Source organism: Ursus maritimus, unplaced genomic scaffold, assembly GCF_017311325.1.
Source record: "Ursus maritimus isolate PB19 unplaced genomic scaffold, ASM1731132v1 scaffold_9, whole genome shotgun sequence".
Lineage (NCBI taxonomy): Eukaryota > Metazoa > Chordata > Mammalia > Carnivora > Ursidae > Ursus > Ursus maritimus.
This window is the reverse complement of record NW_024427107.1, coordinates 17,036,191-17,055,170: the sequence shown is the minus strand read 5'-3', so window position 1 is coordinate 17,055,170 and position 18,980 is coordinate 17,036,191. Positions and strand designations below refer to the sequence as shown.

Genomic DNA, 18,980 nt, shown 5'->3' with positions numbered 1-18,980 from the left:
TTGCCCACGGATATGGCCCTGCCTCAATGGAGATCACCTCGGGGATTACGGGCGCACCACGTGGCCATTTGCGGCAGTGTCTCTGGCCTCTGGCCTCTTCAAATGGAGGATATTTGCATCAGATAGGGATCAACAAATCAGAGACCCCCATGAGACTCTGAGCCAATACCTACATCTCCAGATGAGCCACCTAAACTGAGCTGAAAGAACTGTGCTTATCTGAGCCACATTCATTCGTTCTTTATCTTACTGGTTATTAAAAATGTCAGGCTCGCTTTAGAAAAATGTGAAATATGGGAATACATGAGGAAGGAGATCCACTGTTCACTGTTCTTGACCTTTTGGTTTCTGGGGTTTTCTCTCCCGATAAATGTATATGGAGGGTTATTTATGAATATATACATTCTATACTGTTTTTATTTCCTTAAGGCAAAATCTCAGGAGTGAAATAAATAGGTAAAAGGGATGGACACTTTTAAGACTCCTGCCAATTTACAGCTTCATCGGAAAGCCCTCCAGGGAACAATTATACTCCTCTCATAACCTGTGAAGATACTTGTAAAAGGGTGTCATGTTCGATGAATGTTGTGTCATGTTCGATGAATGTTTTTATCAGTAATAATAGAGGTAATAATCCTGACCTCCACTGCCAGGAAGTTCCTCCTGATATCTGCACTAAATCCCTTCTGCTGACTTAACTTCAAACCTGTTCCTTCTTGTCTTGTTCTCAGTGAAAGCAAAAACAGCTGCTTCCTATTGTGCCCCTGGCTGGCCTCCAGGAAGAGAACCAGTTGTCAAATCTTTCCTTGCCCTCTCGGTGTCCTCTGATGCTGGCTAAATAGAGCCCGAGTTGTTTGCTTAAGGCCAAATGTGACCCACAGAGCTTTTCTCCTGTTTAAGTTCTGCAGCCTCTATGTCTTGGACAGAGGTCTCTGATGAAGCCCTGACCAGAGATGAGTATAGAGATTACCTCACTCGCCCACAAGCAACATACTCCTATTTATACACTCAAGATTCAACATGGTACCACACTGGAGTGCTGATTCACGGCTTACTAAGTTGTATTTGGCCTTTACTGTAAATATGCAAAAAGAAAAGAGTTTATATTGTTCATTTTGTAATCTCTTTGGGCTCTTCACCAAGAGAAAACTTTTCTTCTATAAATGGATCCCAGATTTAGGATCTCTTCAGGAATATGAGTATGGAGAAGAGAGGACGTTGATTTTAATGATGCGTAAATCTAAAATGAGATGATTATGGCCAGTGTCTTGAAATCATCATCTAGGAGCCAGCCTTCGGCTTGTGATCGGATTTGCCTTTCTAATGATAACCTAATGAAAACAGGACACTTACCAGGCACTCACCATATACTAGACACTGTGCTAGGCATTTTGCTTATGCTTATTTAATTTCTCACAGTAACTCTATAAAATGGGTACTATGTCCCATTTTTCAGAGGAGAAAAATGAGGTATTGAATGTACATGAGAATGGATCTTAAAACCTAATGCTTAGTTTAAAAAAAGTAAGAAGCAGAATGAGAAATACAGCACAATACCATTTATAAAAGTAAAAGGTGTGTATATAAAACAATAACGATTTTATGAGAGCATAGGTAAACAGAACAGCAAACATGTTAGAGTGGTTATTTACAGAGAAGAGAGTGGGAAATGAGAATGAAAGGAAATAAATAGGTAACAAGAGGGGCCTTGCCCACAGCAATAAGGACAATATGCCACAGACTGAGCAGTACCATGCCTCCACATTGCACCTGAGGTCCAACTGAAAACAAACATGTAACCCCCAAACTTCAAGCAGGGAGATGGTAATAAGTGGCTCCGGGTTACAGATCCAGAAAGCCGCACTCACCCAGCTGTCTCGCACCTGCCTCTGTGCAGCCCGGCTTAACTAGTCTGTGAATCTTTAGTTCTTGACAACATACCTGCCACATAGCTAAACCTCTTTAGGCTTCAGCATTTTGTCTTCAGCAATTACACAGTTTATATTTGATCTGGAGGAAGGGTGGATTCACAGTATTTCTTATAGGCCAAACTTAAGTGTGAGCTGAGCGGCCAGCTATTCGCGCATTTGTTCAAGTTTGTACTGAGTGTTTATTATGCGCGAGGCACCGGGCCAGGCAGAGGGCAGGGACGAATGAGCGAGAACTCTGGTATCAGTGAGCTCCCAGCTACTGGATCATTCTCCAACCATGGTCAGACACATCTTTCTCCTCCTGCTGTCCCCCTTCGTGGCTCCGCTGGCAGGGCGCAGATAGGTAGCTCGAACCTGCGCAGGAATTTCCAAAGCACTAACCAGCGCGTCTTAAGACCATTGGACCGCCACAAAGAACTTGTGCTATTGTGGTGGAAAACACTCATTTCCATTACTGGGAACTGATTTTTCTTGTGGCTAATCTTTCAAAATGGGTTGACCAAGAAGAACAACAAATGCCAAAATCACCCTAGTAAGTGTGGCCAAATCTGCATTGTTGACTCACGTGGTAACTTCTCTTCCTGAGCCGGGAGAATGTTTGAGAGACATATGAGGAAGGAGGTCGTTCTGTAAGGCAAGCTTGTGTGGCATGAGGCAGCCACAACCCCCCGGGGGTTCAGGCTTCCTTTATGCTTGGTTGGAGTTGCTTGACTTACCTCAATAGTTTTACAGGTGTCCTCCAGCTGGCTGATCACTCCCTGGACTCGATCATTGCTTCCCACAAGGACAGCGATGCCATCACTGAGCTCAGACTAATGAAGGGGAAAGGGATGCAAGATTTCAGGAGCTTTCTAGTCAGCACTGAGTGCGGATAAATCACAGTATTGTCCTCAGGGATTCCTAACCCAGAGCCCATTGAGCCCCTTAGGAGTTAACAGTGAGGCTTAGAAGGCCCGTCAACCTCCTGGTCTTGTAAATAAAATTCTGTATGGATGTGTATATATAAGTGCATTTGTCTGGGAAGAAGTTTCGTAGTTGTCACCAAACTCTTAGTGGAGACTGTGACCCTGCTAAAAAGAATTGTGAACATCGAATCACAGACGATAGCTAGAACGTATTATGTACCTTCCATGTGTACCAGACTAACTCATTACAAACTTGAAGCTGGAACATCTGACTGGCTCTAGGGGAGAATTGTCAACTGGCAACTCCTCTCCTCTTTCCACTCAAAGGGCTTCCATTGTTTGTACTTAGCCCTTTCCAAGACTGGCTATGGACCACCAGGCAGCACTGAATGGGGTCTTAGGACACCTACCTGCTTGGTCCAACTCTGCCTTTAACTTCTTTATGATGTTGGGCAAATATGCCATCATTTTGGACCCTACTTTTCTCGAATATAAAGTGAGAAGACTGGACCAGAACTGTGGTTGGAAAACATTTTAAAGCTTCAGAACCCTTTCTTCAAAATGAAGCTAATAAGGAAACCCAAAGGAATCCCTTTGCCTGAAGAGGAGCGGGGTGGAAGTCCTGCCAGTCTGTCCTTCTGTCCATCCCACGTGAGTTTCTAGGGCTCTGAGGGAAACAAGTACCATTCAGTTCTAACATGCCATGACTTGAGCGGGGTGGGTAGGTATGGAAGGGAAAAGGGGAAATAAATCATGAGCGGATTGAAAAATAAGTAAATGTTATAGATACCTCGCTAAATCCTGCTTCTTTGGCATCTAGTACTCACTGGTTTAGCTTTCCAATTTGATTCCCACTGTGATCCTCGCAGTAACACACTGACCAAATGTGGACTCTGTGGCTTCACAGAAAGCAGCTGAGATATGGAGCTGCTCCAGTTCTGGGGGCCGGGAGCGGCTGCATCTGTCCGAGCACACCACTGCATGTTTATTTGCATCAGATGGGCACGTTGCTACTTGCCAATGGATGAAACCTGGTTGGCAGGTCAGTGATAAGCTGGGGACAAACTATAGTTGGTCACAATGTGAGGGTTGAGGCTGAGGCCCTGGGATGGGGGCATGTGCCAAACTCAGAGGGGGCCTATCAGCAACTGGCCTTGGTGCAAAGGCTAGGAGGCCAGTTTAACTTAGCCTCGATGTGTAATACAATAGCAGTGGGGGAGAAACGGCCTGGGAGGGTGTGGCAAACAGAACCTTTTGTTAGCGAATGAAGAATTCCTGCGCCTGCAGTGGAAAGTTATCCTTTTCATATCTATAGTCTGAACTTCAAATGGCTCAAATCAGGTGCCCACACACGGCTTGTCTTCAGCAACCTCCAAGGTGCACAAGAAACAGTGACCCTTGCCCTCTGCGCACCTTCCCAACCCTTGGCACCCCTTTCTCTCTAGCAGTCCCCTTCCTCTCCAGGGAATCTAGCCAGTGGCCACGTGCTCACCAGCACATCGCCCCTTCCGCTCCTCCCTCTGTGCTGCTTGGCCTCAGGGCCATGTGGCTTGGTTGGTCCCCTTGAGCAAAGGCAGCCAATCACACAGGCACTTGGAAGGGGCTGCAAAGGAGGAGCCGCAGGGGTCGGAGAGGCTCTGTTACCTTCTGCCTCTGGAACACGTGAGTTAGGGGTGCCACCTGGCAATCCTTGTGTGCCCCAAAGACCTTGCACAGAGAGCAGGTGGGCACTTCACAGTTCAGACAGTAGATGTTGATGCGTTCCTCTTCATGCTCCTCACACATGGGCTGGTCAGACTTCTTTTCTGGTCTGGGAGGAGGTAGGCAGATCAACATGTCAACTCCCAATGGGCCGAAGCAGAGAGGAGTGATGAGCATTGCTATTCCAGAAAACGCCCAGCATTGCTATTCCAGAAAACGCTACCCTTCCTGTGCTCAGAGCCCTCCAAATTCCGCTGCCCTGTGGTTAGCGGTGGTGTGCTGATAGATCTCTAACAACCAGCCCGGGGTGAGGGGGTAGGACTCAGACACTCTGATCTGTAGCATTTGACAATTTCTGTGGTGAGTGTCCCCATCGTGGCTGATTTCAAGTTACTGAAGGTTTAAAACACGTCTAGTGGAATTCCTGAAAGCTGAACACTGGGTTTTTGTGTTAGGAGTGTGCTTCAGCCCTGTCTCTACACACTCACAAGTCTCTTGAGGTACTTTCCAATTAAGTGTAAAGAAGGAGCCAAGTTGCTGGTAAACTAAATCTCAGGTTTCCCCCAGCTTTGCAGAGACGCTAGATCCCAACTCTGTAGGCTCTAGCAAACGCCCTTCCCGCCGAAAGGAGGAGGGGGGTGGGCTGGAGGAGCCCTCATCTCTGATTATGAGTCTAGGCGCTGCTGGGAAGCAGCTCTGTGTAAGAAGGAAAATGTCAGCATGTGATTCATTCATTTGTTTGGGTCTCTTTCTGCCGCTAAGAAAATTAAATGTAAATAACTTCCTGAGTGAGGACTTGACACTGATTAAGAGTGGTTAGTAAGTGCTCGGTGAAGGTAACAGTACTTTAAGCAATAAGAAAAATGCAAAATGCTGTTCTGGGACGTGGTGGTAACCTTGGAAGAAAGGATCTCACAGATAATCCCCAAGACTCAGTTTTCCCGTACAGTTCAGCACCAGCCAAAACTTTTCGGAACTGCAACAGGTAATAATGGGGAGTTAGATTTGTGTGTGTTAGTGAGATGATAACCAAGTGATGGGAATTGAACGCATGAATTGGGAGTGACAAGTCCTTGCTTTTTAAGAATAACCTGTTAGCTGTAGAATCACCTGGAGCAGCCCAAGTTCACAGCGCATTGCTATTAAACGGTAGGGCCCGGTACCTTCAGCGAGGCTTACGTATTATGATCAAGACCAAAATTATGCCAGCCGTGGTGTTCTAGGCCCTCTCTGGAGAGCATGGTGAGAGATGTGGGTGTAGCCTACTTCTGCAAAAACCTGGAATTCTTCCATATCCTAGCTAAAGAGCGAGGTTGTAAATAGTTTTCAGAGGTACCTGAAAAATATAAATACAAATCTATAACCTTTCCTCACATTCCCAAACACATAGTTATTTAAAAGATTTGGGACTGAATTTTGCTATTGTTTTCAAGATCCGCTTTTTAAAAAACTGCAGGTTTTAATGGGCCATGAAATCGATTATTATGGGCCATGAAATCAATTTCAGGGTCATGACCAGCATTGTTAAAATCAAAATAAAATAGAACAGTAAATACTGTGAACTACATGTAGTAAGAATAAGTAATGATAGCCGAGTCTTCTGTTTCTGGTGTACATAGATGTGTACGTAGGTACATATGTGTGTTTGTGCACGTACCTAAGCACATTGGAAACAAAAGTATGTATTTCATATCTATTTGTCTCTATATCTACCCACGTATGTAACGGTCAGCGTATCACAGTGTAAAATGTGCTTCTGCTGTGAGACAGGAATACAATGGTTGGGAAACCATTGCTATTGATGTGGTACCATGTAGCCGCAACCCCAGAACTCAGAGAAAGGCGGAGAATATACTGATTTACATCTATAAATCACTAGGTAGGAGTCAAGTCAAGAGATTGGGCTGTTGGGAGAAGCCCTGGGTCTGGTAAGGAAATTGTATGGGCTTCCAGCTTCAAGATTTCAGAATCTGGTTTTTGTAAAAGCAATTTTTCTCCAGTATTATAGCAATATGTTTTCCATAAAGTCTGTGGCCTCCTGACTTGAATTTCTGCTATATTCTTGGAAGTCAACTGAGAAAAGTAAACTCTGCCTGGTCTGTTTCCTCCACCAAAATGTGAGTTCCACGAGGGCAGGTTTGTCTTCTTTTTTTGCCCAGAACAATGCCTGCACAGAATGCGTACTCAGTAAATATTTATTGAATGAATGAGAAAGGAAAGAGAATCTGCCAGATTAATGGACAGTACTCCTTGTGCTCTAATGTAAAACCACTCACCTGGGTAAGGCATATGAAATATGGGGAAAACCCAGGGTCACTTGGCATTCATGAGCCCCGAAGGAAGGGGCCAGACAAAATTCTGAAGACTCCATTTATAAGTGACAAAGCCCTCTGGGGGTTATCTAGAGACTAGGAGTGGTGGTTTGCTCTTTGCTTGGTCAAAGGCTTCTCCACCTCCAATATCTTCCCTACCATGTATCTCTGTCTCGTGATAATAAATGTCGAGTATGTGTCTGGAGCACATTTACTGGAAAATGGCACAGGTGATGCTTCAGTGGCTGATCTCCCTGCAGCATTTCCTGAGGGCAGCCTGTGGCCCACGTGCTATTCTGATGTCAACAGCTCTGACCAGAGACCACATCTACGATATATATAGTGCAATTATATACAGAGTATACAGAAACACTAAAAATGTGTCAATAGCCGTAAGGCTGTATGTTTAGTCTTGATTGTGATTATTTTTCCATAATGTGATACAGGCTGAGAACTACTGCCCATGTTCCTTACCAGATTTTTCTTGTTTACGTAGCAACACAGGCCCAGAGACATCCCCCACTTATAAGTGGGTATATAATAGAAACCTTTAGACGGCTTAAAACATATAACAGACTTGGGTCAAACGTGGCATAAATATGATGTAAATGCACTTTCATGAGGTGAGAGGGTCTGAGCTCGCAGCTGGGGCTCAGGGCTCAGCTCCAGAGGCGGGCAGTGGCCCCTCGCCATTCAGTGCCGGCCAGCCTCAAGGAGTCTGTAGCCTCTCTGGCCTCAGGTTGCTGGGACCATCGTGGAGCTTCCCGAAGGGTGGGCATCTGGTCTTGGCGAGGCATGGCAGGCGGTGCCCTCAGAGTCAAACTGATCTCCAGGTTTAATTCCAGCTCCGCTTCCCCATGTGGCGGCTGTGTGGCCTCGGGCAAGTTACTTAACCTGTTTCAGATTCCGCTTCCTTTCGTATCTGAAAATTGGCCTGAGGGTCTTCTAATTAAATATGGCAGAGTGAACCTATGCCTCTTTTGTGTTTCCTGTGGAAATCCCACTAAAATGAGAGCGACAAAATCTTAAAAATCACATTCTAGTCGAAATCAATAAGGACAAAAAACAAGCAAGATGACAGCAGATGAGAGATGTCGACCAAATGTTGGCAGTTGAGAACATCTGTATGAAAGGAAGTAACCCTCTGGAGTTGCATCTTATCTCTGCTAAGGGCCTGCAGGGGAGAAGCCTGCACGGAGCAAGCTGACCTGAGCTGCGGAACCCGGGAAAGGCTCTGGGACTTCGGAAGCCAGGTACTCTGAAGGCAGGCGTGTGTGGGAAGCTGCAAAGTGGAGCACTTTCTGCATATTTTGGGAGATTACTTGAGGATGTTCTCCACAAAAACAGCAGAATAAACCAGCAAAAGAAACATAGGTTCTAGGAAACAAGGATTCAACCCAGGGAAGGGTACAAGTAGGCAAGGCCCAGCCATGGGAGGACACTGTCCTGATCATGTGCAGTGAAAAGTCGATAGAGAATGTCTAAATCAAAAAATCAAGAAATGGGGGTGCCTGGGTGGCACAGCGGTTAAGCGCCTGCCTTCGGCTCAGGGCGTGATCCTGGCGTTACGGGATCAAGCCCCACATCAGGCTCTTCCGCTATGAGCCTGCTTCTTTCTCTCCCACTCCCCCTGCTTGTGTTCCCTCTCTCGCTGGCTGTCTCTATCTCTGTCAAATAAATAAATAAAATCTTTAAAAAAAATCAAGAAATGGGTGTATAGTTGTAGGATACAGATGTCACTGGGTGATAAGAGAAAAACTACTAAAACAAGTGGTTGGCTCTGGGGAGTGAGACTTGGGGGTGGAGAGAGAGTGGGGTGAGAGTGGAGGCCTCCCTAGAGGTCTTGTACTATTTCAGTGTTTAAATTATGTATATGAGTTAGCTTCAGTGAAATATTCAGAAATTTTAACAAGGTAATAATAATAATCACAATCTCACAACATTGTTGTGAGAATTAGAGAATTATACACGATTCATGTGTAAAGTTGAAGTACTCAGCACGTATTAGTTTTACTTACTATAAATTAATTATTATAACTTTCATGATTAATACTAGTGAAATAAATTCCTGTTCTTGTCACCTCCCAAACTGTGGCTGGTTCCTGCAGAAGTCTAGGTAAGAAGGCCAGGTGTTGTCAAGATCTACAATCTCCAGTCTTTCTGTGGGAGGTCAGAGTTGACCAGCCCCTCTCCTTTGTGTCCCCACCCCAATTACTGTGAGCCAGAGACGGGTTCATCTCACTCTGTATAGCCAAGGTTATTCTAAGGTTGCCTAATGGACTCTGCGGCTCAGACTTCTGGGCTGGCAAGGCTGCCCGCCTCCAGGGAACACCTGGGTTTATGCCCAAACAGAAACACCTGGGCCCTCTTTGCAACTTGTAGTTTTACCACCGAGTAAAAATGTCCCAAAGGCAGGTCTCAAGTTCAAGAAATAACAGCGTAAGTAGAACTTGATAATCAGAAAAACACCACTAGCGCACGCAGTTATGAGCGTCATGGTTGGACATTCGGTTCGTTACTTTTATACAGTTTGTTCACCTGGGCACTTTTTTGGCAAATGCACGTGTAGACTTTATGGTTAAAGTAAGGGTGTATCTTGTGGTTTTGCTAATGCTACAAGTTTAAATATTTCTTCTGCTCTGCATTTCATAACATTAATGCTGTTATTTCCCATATTTCAAGCTCTCACTGTAGCAAGTAGCAAAATGCAATAGAACATGGAAGAAGCTTTGTGGTGTTGCTTCGTCAGTGGGCACTTACAAAGTAACCATTCTGTGCAAGACACTGTACTAGGCACTGAATCAGCTGTTATATATAAACACCATTAATAATTGTCTGGGTTATTAATTGACTGGTTATTTTTTTTAAGAGACAGTGCGTGTGTTTGCATTTTAAATAACGTAACACAATCAGATCCGATCTGTGAAGCAACAGCAGCAACAATAGCACTTTCCTTCTTCTCCAGAGACTCTGGAAGCAATGGAAATAGCTGACTCCGTGTCTCTGCAATATGTCATCAGCAATTACTCTTCTTCCCCAATTTCATCTAGATTCTGGCACTATCTAATTTAGCTTGAATCTTAAGCAGAAACTAATAGCCATAATGATTATAATAATTATATGTTAGATTTATAGAACAGCTTTCCTTCTAAGAGTGCAAGGCTCTTAGAGCCCTGCAGATGTTCCATAAATACATGTCTCCTAATAAGAATCACAATGAGTTCATTTCCAGATGGTCTCAATATTGCTATCAAGCTTTGTGGACCCGACTGACCTGCGTACAATTGAAAAAGGGCTCTTCACACCGTGCCTTCTAGGAATGAACTCCTGCAGCGTTGTCTCTAGGAAAGGAACTCTATAGCCAATGTGATTTGATGAGGAAGAAGCTTTTGTTTGTTTTTTAAATGAATGGATGCATCTACTGAGTATCTACCAACAGGTGAATGCTAAGAGACTAGAGAGGCAAATACACTCTAGACACTAGAGAAGCATAACCTGAATGCCATCCCCCCCACCCATGTCTCTAAACTTTAACTTGCTAAAGGACAGGACTGTGCATTGCTTTGCAACTTCCCAGAGTCTGTACCATAACTAACAATGTTAGAGAACTTTGTTTTTATTGTGATCATCTAGACAATTTTCAGATGAGACTGTCTAAACTAGGACCTGGACTATTTTGGAAAATGCCATTTCTATTAGTTTTCCTTGAGGTTTTGTACTATAAATTTTCTGCTGTGTAGACTCTGGAGCTACAAAGGACCTGTGAAGTGCAGAGACGTCTCAAACATACGTCATACAAGGCTTGGGTGGGCCGCAGTACGCCTCTTTCAGTATTACCGAATGGCTTAGTGTTAGTGAATTACTTCATTCTTAAATCGATACGAAGGCCTCGGGCACCAGCTGCCTCCTCCTTCCATGCGCAATTCTCACATTGGGAAGGACTCTCTTGGAAAAAGATTTTCTGAGAAAACAATGTCTGTGATTGGCAAACAAGCATTTGGTGTATTGATCCGTTAGAACAAACAAACAAATAGACAACGACAAGCTTCAAATGGGGTTGACACACGGAGGAACCATACCTGGTGGACTCCTGCTTGTAGATGTCAATGATATTTTCCACCAGTAGGTTCCTCTGAAGGCCATATATCCCATGTCTGTCCAGAACCACTTCGTGTCTACAGGACGGGCAGCGAAACCGGCCCCCTGATGCCACGGTGGTACCCCCTCTTGTGGGCAAATACGGGTTAGAGGCCTGTTCTTGCCAAGCGAGAAAAGAGGAATTGAGTAATGCCACACGTAGTTTTTCTGAGACTTCTTTTCACTCTGTTACTACGAACGACATCAACTTCTACTTTAAGCTGGCCATGAGATAATCCCTTAGGGCCTCCTCAGCAAGTGGTCCTAAAACACAGGGCCAGCACTTACCCACAGTCAATGGCCACGTACCACATTCAGCATGAGGCACTTTCCATCCAGTGTTTTCATGACCAAAACTTCCGGCCAGAAACTCCAACATTAACACCTTGGGCAGCAATTCATTTACGATTTTGAAACAGATTCAATGTTTTGAGGTTTTTTTTTTTTTTTTAAACAAAGATGATTCTTAGCATTTAAGTAAAACTAGATTTGGGAGTAAGGAGGAGGCAGACAGCAAAGCACAAAGGAAATCATTTAAAAAAATGTTTTTCTTAAAACGAATGCTGCCTTAAAAAGTTTTCTAAAAGAATTCGCCTAAAAGTTAAGCACTTGATTCTGAGAAAAGAGACTCTTTTTACCCCCCTAAATTCCAAACAAACCTACCTGGAAAATATCACTGGCACATTTCCTACACAGGTTATGCTGACACGGGAGAATAACCACGGGTTTCGTGAACATCTCTAAGCAGATAGGACAGATGAGTTGCTTCTCCAAGTTATCCATGGTCTGCTGCTCTTTGGAAAAAGACTTATAATTCAAAGATGCGCTCATCTCCTAGCTGTCCCTCTGTGCACTGCCAGGGAAAGGGTGCTCCGAATGGTTTCTGCAAGTGTTTCCTGGAAATAATTCCAAGGATTGGGTGATCAAGTGTCCTTTATGGTTTTCTCAGTGGCAGACATTGTTTCAGGCCCAGGTTCAGAGGAGGTGTCGGACCTGTTTTTAGCAGCGGGGGGTCACGTGACAGTGGGCTGACTTGTCCATATAAGCCAGTGACAGGAGGATGGATTCTGACAGGTGACAGAGGACAGAAGCCAACATTCCTGCCCCAGGGAGTGAAGAGAGTGGGTGGGAAGAAGGATTACAAACCCCATTTAGACAGGGTGGTGAGGAGAGGGAGGTCGAAGCCGACTGTTGTCAACAACAAATGCAAATGTGCATGCCTAGTCACTGAGCCACGCCCTCTGTGAACACTCAGTAAGACCGAGGTGACGGCTTGCTCCAGGACTGGGGAGAATGCGGTCCAAGAGTCTAACTGTATAACAAATGCTATTTCTGCCTTGAGAGCTCAGGAAGCGAGTCACCAAGAGTAGCACGATCATACTGTCTTAAATGAAAACACACAAAACATGTCTCGAAATTCATTCTCCTGGCTTTACAAAGGCAATCATCTAAAGACATGCTAAATGTTGATTTTTTTTTTCATTTTTGTGAGAGTTGTGGTCCGGGAAAAATTCTGATTTAAAAACTGAATTCAATCCTTTTCACCATGAAAGTATCTATGAAAAAAAATCCAAACACCAGTCGATGTCCCATTTTTTTAAAGTTGTGAATAAAATTCTGGTAAGTTCTTTTTTCTTCCGCTTTGGTCTCCTTCCTCCCTAAACCCCTCTTTCATCCTGTATGCCTACAACCCCCTCCTGACACACACCAAAAACACAAAGAAAACTTGGCAAGCTTTATAATTTAAATTGAGTTTGCAGCAATAATCAATAATGAGGTAGTAACTGGCATGTGGGGTAGGAGACCCATTATTTCATCTTTCCATAAAGCAGGGAACAGATACCAGTGCTGCTGCCAACTGAAGTAAAAATAGAGTCCTGCTTCCATACCTGGATTTTCTCTGGTCTGAAATCCCTCCTACACCTCTTTGCATTGGCCTCCTCCTCCAAGTTGATTTTTTAAATGACAGTCTTCCTGGTCATTTCTGATGTTCTTGGTGTGCTCTTGAGTCATAAATAGTGATCATGATGTTTGCCAGGATTTTGTGAAAGAACTGTTTCATCAATATATAATTATTTAAAAATTAAAAATCAGGGGCTCCTGGGTGGCACAGCGGTTAAGCGTCTGCCTTCGGCTCAGGGCGTGATCCCGGCGTTACGGGATCGAGCCCCACATCAGGCTCTTCCGCTATGAGCCTGCTTCTTTCTCTCCCACTCCCCCTACTTGTGTTCCCACTCTCGCTGGCTGTCTCTATCTCTGTCAAATAAATAAAAAAAATCTTAAAAAAAAATTAAAAATCAGATCAAAAATGAAAAAGAGATATGTATCTGTTTATATGTGATGAATTTGCAGGTTAATTTCTCCTTGATTTAAAAATATTCAAACAGTGAACACATTTTGTCAATATATTGCCAGTATGCACTTAATCACAAAGAGTAGGCCAGTGTGGCTGGTTATTTGTGGTCTTATTGCTGTGGGCACTAAAAGCTTATTGAGAATCTAAGAAGCTCGATTAGCTAATAATAAGTTACGTGTATTCATAAACATTTCAGGCATCTTAGGAGAATTTTGTGATTCCTTTCAGTATATTTTAGCAAGTCCAGGAAAGAAGGGAATTGGTGACATTGTTTTTACGGAGTTAATGCAGTTCACCCAGCCTAGGCAGTTAACTGTATTATCATTACATGGGCTATGGAGGTCTGAACGCAATATGTGAGTTCTTTTCTAGGAAAGATAAAGTTTCTACAGTAAAAGACTCTTCAATCTAAGGAAAAGCACTTGAACTAGTAATGTACAATATAGCCAAGACTATCCTTATTAGAGGAATTCATTCTTTCAAACAATATTCACTGAGTGTTTATCATGTGTCCCCATTGTGCTCAGCTCCGTGGATGGAAGGACAAACAAGACACAGGTGATTGTCCTCAAGGAGCTCAGTCTAACAGTGGAAATAAGACACTCATATACAGAAACATAGTACGAAACAAAATGTGCTAAAGAGCCACAGACTTTCAGAGCTGGATTCATCAGGAGGGCTTCATGGGTGGGTTGATCCTCTGAGAACTTAGGCGAATGGGTGTATAGTCAGGTGGGGCGTAGTTGGGGCTTTCCAGGGCAAGGCACAGAAGCAAAGACAGCAAGGCACAGGAGTGCAGGGAATGCTCAGAGCGCACGGTGCTTTGGGCCCAGTGCAGAGCATGCTGCTGGCACATTGGCAGGCCACAAACACCAGGCTAAAGAGTTTTTAACACTTAAGAAATTAGGCAACAGGAAGTTGTTGGAAGTTTCTCGCAGAAACATTTCCGCGAGAGGTGTGCATTGGTGGTTGGGATAGATTAGGGTGAAGGTGACCTAGATAAAGACCAGATGGGAGGTTGTCGCCAATAGCCTAGGTGAGAGGTCATGATGCCCTGGCGCTGGGCGATGGCAGTGGGGAAGGAAAGGAGGAAAGGGACTCTGAGGCTGTGAAATTAGGATCCACAGGGCTGACTCAGGTGCTCTGAGTCTGAGCAACCAGCGATGATACAGTGAGAGGTGCACAGTGAGTCAGGAGACAGTCCTTCCAATCCAGCTTCCATGTCTACCTCGCTTTGTGGTCTTGGGAAACTGACCTCACTTAGCTGAATTTCAGTTCTTTTATCTGTAAGCGAGTGGTGTTCATAACATAGCTTAACATTATTTGTGCGGGGGGGGGGGAACCTTTGAAACAATATTAATTTTGACATTAAGAATCTTCAATTCAATTATTTAATGTAAAGTTGATCTCTTTCCTCTGTTTTTGTTTCTTGCCTTGTACTTTTTCTTAGAACGGCCTCTAGGAGGCGACCCAGCAAACCAGCAAGAATCCCATAGGCTTAAAAGTCAAGTTGGTGGGTAATTACCACTTTCCCCTCTTCACCTCTTTTCTCCATTCTTTGCTCCTTTCCACTCTCAGAGACCAGCAGGGCATGAGGTAGGCATGTGAATTGAGAGTGGGACATGGGAGTAGCACTCTGCTCTAGGGAAAATTTTAGTCTGCTCCCAAATCATTCACAGAGTTTGAAAGGGAAAATTCTGAAACTGAATCAGATTTCAAGGCTCTGGGATTTGGAGTGGATCTGTGTCTCCACAGAGTCATGACAACCAGCTCAGTCTCCTGAAGGTGTCCTGGCCTGTATAGGAGTGATGCACAGCCTTCTCCCCTTCCCAAACCCCCACCCACCACAACCAGGACAGAGGGTTGAAACCAACTGGGGGCAATTACCCAGGGAGTTGGTTTAGTTGGAGGCCCCAGTTGCCCCTCATTCCCAAGTCCTACCAAACTAGGACAGGGTTATGTTTACACACATTGAGAAGCTGAAGCCAAACCTCCACTGCTCTCACCTCCTGGAGGACCAGCAGTTTCCCAATTCCCCAGATAAGTCAAAGGAAGCAAGATGAGTCCGTAGGAACCTGACTACATGCCCAACAGCAGACTTGGCATTAAGGCATGAAAACAGAAATAGAAGACTTTTGACCTCTTTCAACCTCTAGCTACCAGGCCCAGTGGGCCCAGACTTCAGGAGACATAGCATAGAAGTGAAATGTGGGTTTTGGTGTGTTCATCTTGGGAAGGAAAAAAAGGGGGTTCTAAAATCTGTTACTTTTAGGACTGTGTTTGACCCTTGAACAATAACATATATGGATTTTTTTTTGTATAGTGCAGTACTGTAAGTGTACTTTCTCTTCCTTATAATTTTCTTAATAACATTTTCTTTTCTCATGTTGCCTGGGGAATTACAGATCCGACATTAAACCTCCAGAAACCTGGTTGAAACCATAACACTGTGGAGGAGTGCAGACCTCCAGTCCTTTATTGTAAGAATATAGTATATAATACATGTAACATACAAAATATATGTTAATTGACTGTTTATGTTATCAGTAAGGCTCTGGTCAGCCGTAGAATATTAGTAGTTAATATTTAAACAGTAGGATATTAGTAGTTAAATTTGGGAGGAGTTAAAAATTATATGCCGATTTTCAACTGCTTGGGGGGTCAGCACACACCTCCACGTTGTTCAAAGGTCAACTGTGTACTGCCACAGCAAACATAATAAAAATGTACAGAGTACTGATCATTTCTTATAACAGCTCTCTATAATAGGTATTACAATTTCCACTGAGCCGACTGTAACTCAGCCAGTTAGTTGCCTAGTCAAATGGCTGCTAGTTGTGAAGCAGATTCGGAGGAACATCTTTTGACTACAAATCCCATGACCTCACCCACTAAGCTACACCACACCCACGCTCTACAGCACACTCTCCATTAGAATTTTCTGTAATGATGTAAATGTTCTCTATCTGTACTGTGTAACTTCTAGACACAGGTGACTATTGAGTACTTGAAATGTGTATAATGCAACTTGGGATCTGAGTTGTAAATTTTATGTAATTTAAACTTAACGTTTAAACAACCATAGGTGGCTAGTGGTTACCATACTAAACAACCAGCTCTAGAATATGTGATATAAAAAAAATCTTGGGAGAAAATTGGAGTGTATTTAAAGGATTCTCTAACAGGAACAGGGTCTCCTTCTTTTAGTGGATTTTATACTTCCTGGGCAGAATGATATGAATTTCTAACCCCAGAATAGTTAGGAGAGCGACATCAACTCTTCATCCTAACTTGCAAAACAAGAAAGACCATTCTGGGAGTTGGAGGCATTAGAAGAGAGCTAGCGAACCAGAATGTTCTTAGCATTTCATTTACCCATGTTCTCTTTGTCTCTTTAGCATAGGTAATTGCAAATACAGGTACTTGAAAATAATCAAGGCTTAGCTCAAGGAGCTAGTCATTCCTCAAACAGAGTAGCAGACTTAAGGTCAAATGGAAGGTGGGCTAAAAAGAAGTAAAAAAATTGATACGGTTTGAAGCAAAGCAGTGAGGCAGAGACAGAGCAGCCCTGCTGGAAGGAAGAGAAAACAAAAGGCACTAGAATGCTGATCTTGCTTCTGGCTCAACATCTAAGGTAGAGAGGAAGGAGAATTCTTCCTTCTTGTATCCACTGGAAGTGAGAAAGTTGGTGGCTAAGACATTAAAACAGGGAAAGAACGCCAGATGGTGTGGATGTGGAGGCAGAGAATTAGGAACCGCTTAAAAAGGAGGTTTAGTTAGCCTGGAACACGAGGGCATGAGTGAATCGGGACTTTCAGGTCAACTCCAGCCCTGGTTACATCTCTTGAAAATCACTTTAATTCCATGCCAAAACAAAGACCAATGCTTAATATTGTGCTGACCAGGTCCTCTTACACTAAGACAGTGATGTTATTAATTCTTCCCTGCAATACCCAACTGTTCCTTCCATCCATCCATCCATCCAACCATCCCACTCTCGCTCCCTCCCTCCGTTAGTGAGAACACTAATACATGACCAGTGGGGAGAAGGCAGCACTTCATTCAGGATTTAGATAAGCTGGTGTTCTAAGAGCCAGGCTCTGTTGATCAGTGCTGCTAGATATAACCCATCTGACCACAGAAGACATATGTACAGTATGTTATTTTGGTATTCTGGGGCTTAGGGTGTGAGTTAGAAAAGCATTTTCTAACCAACTTTATAAGTTACTTGAAAAAAATATAACCCAGAACTCTCTTTCCAGTAAAAGGATTCTTGCAATCTTTTTACACCAAGGACTCAACTCATGATATCTACAAAATACTTAACATTTTTCTTCTGTCTCCGTTGTCAGTCTCTTCAGTTTAGCTGTCTGTCTGGCAATAGGCAACTTGGATATGTGATTTTAAAAATTTTTAATGAAAAGAAACATTTTACAAAATCTAAAATCAAAGAGAAATGAATCAACTTGAAAAGTACTTTACAAAAGCTAACACTATGGCATTTCTTTCATGAGATAGTTTGCAAACTTCTGGCTGTAAGTTTTTCTTCTTGATAATTACTCCTCCAAATCTGTTGTTTATGCATTTTATTTTATTTTTTTTTATTTTTTTTGTTTATGCATTTTAATTCATCATAAGTATCTCTGAGGATATGTTAGAAAATTAACATATTTTACTTTTCTCTGAACATTTCTTGGCATAATTCACATGCCAGAAATGAACAGTGACTGTCCCAACTAGTAGCAAATACTTTAGCCTAAGGCCTTCCCAATTGTCATGACTGAACCCCTGGCCCTTCTTGACTCCACTCTCAGCACACACAACCTGCCTCACCTTCCCTCCACCTCAGTCTCCTGACTGATTTTTCTGAATTCACTCTTGCTTTCTGCAATCTGTTTCTCATATGTCACTCCCTATTTAAATCTCACTAATGGTCCTATTACCCGTGGAATAAAAAACATTAATCCTCACTGTGGTCTCTAAGGTCTGACATGATCTGGCTCCTACCTACCTCTCTGACCTATCTTTCCAGTAGAAATAAGATGTGAGTGACAAGTATAAGACATATGTATAACTTTAAATTTCTAGTAGCCACGTTAAAAAACAGAAACAAATGATATTAATGTTATTAAAAGATTTTATTTAACATCCCCAAAATATAAACTATTATTTCAACATATAATCAATATTTTAAAAAATGAGATATCTGTGAATAGAGATAGTTCTACTTCCTCCTTTCCAATCTGGAGGTCTTTTACTTTTTTTTCTTGCCTTATTGTACTGGCTAAAAACCTCGAAACGAACATCCTTGCTTTGTTCCTGATCTTGGGAGAAAAGCATTCATATTATTAATATTAAGTGTGTTGTATTAAGTGTGTGTTTTTCATGGAAGCCTTTATCAGGTTGAGGAAGTTCCTTTCCCTTCCATTTGCTGATAGTTTTCAAACTCAGGAATGGACGTGGAATCTCATCAAATGCTTTTTCTGCATCTACTGAAATGATCACGTGGTTACTTTTCTTTAGCCTGTTTACTATGATGAGCTATGTTGATTTTTGAATGTTGAACTAGCCTTGTATTCTTGGAATAAATTCCATTTGGTCATGATGTATTTTCCTTTTTATGAATTGTTGAGTTTAA

The 18,980-nt window shown here is 43.0% G+C and overlaps 1 protein-coding gene across 2 annotated transcripts in view; it reads right to left on the bottom strand.

Moving 5' to 3' along the window:
- Window positions 1–12,026, bottom strand: part of TRIM55 (tripartite motif containing 55) — a 41,078-nt gene extending 29,052 nt beyond the window's left edge. For both annotated transcript variants that reach the window (XM_008706738.2, XM_008706737.2), the window contains exons 1-4: window positions 11,650–12,026; window positions 10,929–11,101; window positions 4,481–4,646; window positions 2,648–2,743 (exon numbers count right to left, since the gene is read on the bottom strand). In XM_008706738.2, coding sequence (XP_008704960.1) covers window positions 2,648–2,743; window positions 4,481–4,646; window positions 10,929–11,101; window positions 11,650–11,817 — 603 coding nt within the window. In that variant the 5' untranslated portion in view covers window positions 11,818–12,026. The remainder of the gene's footprint in view (window positions 1–2,647; window positions 2,744–4,480; window positions 4,647–10,928; window positions 11,102–11,649) is intronic.
- Window positions 12,027–18,980: the final 6,954 nt, after the last annotated feature.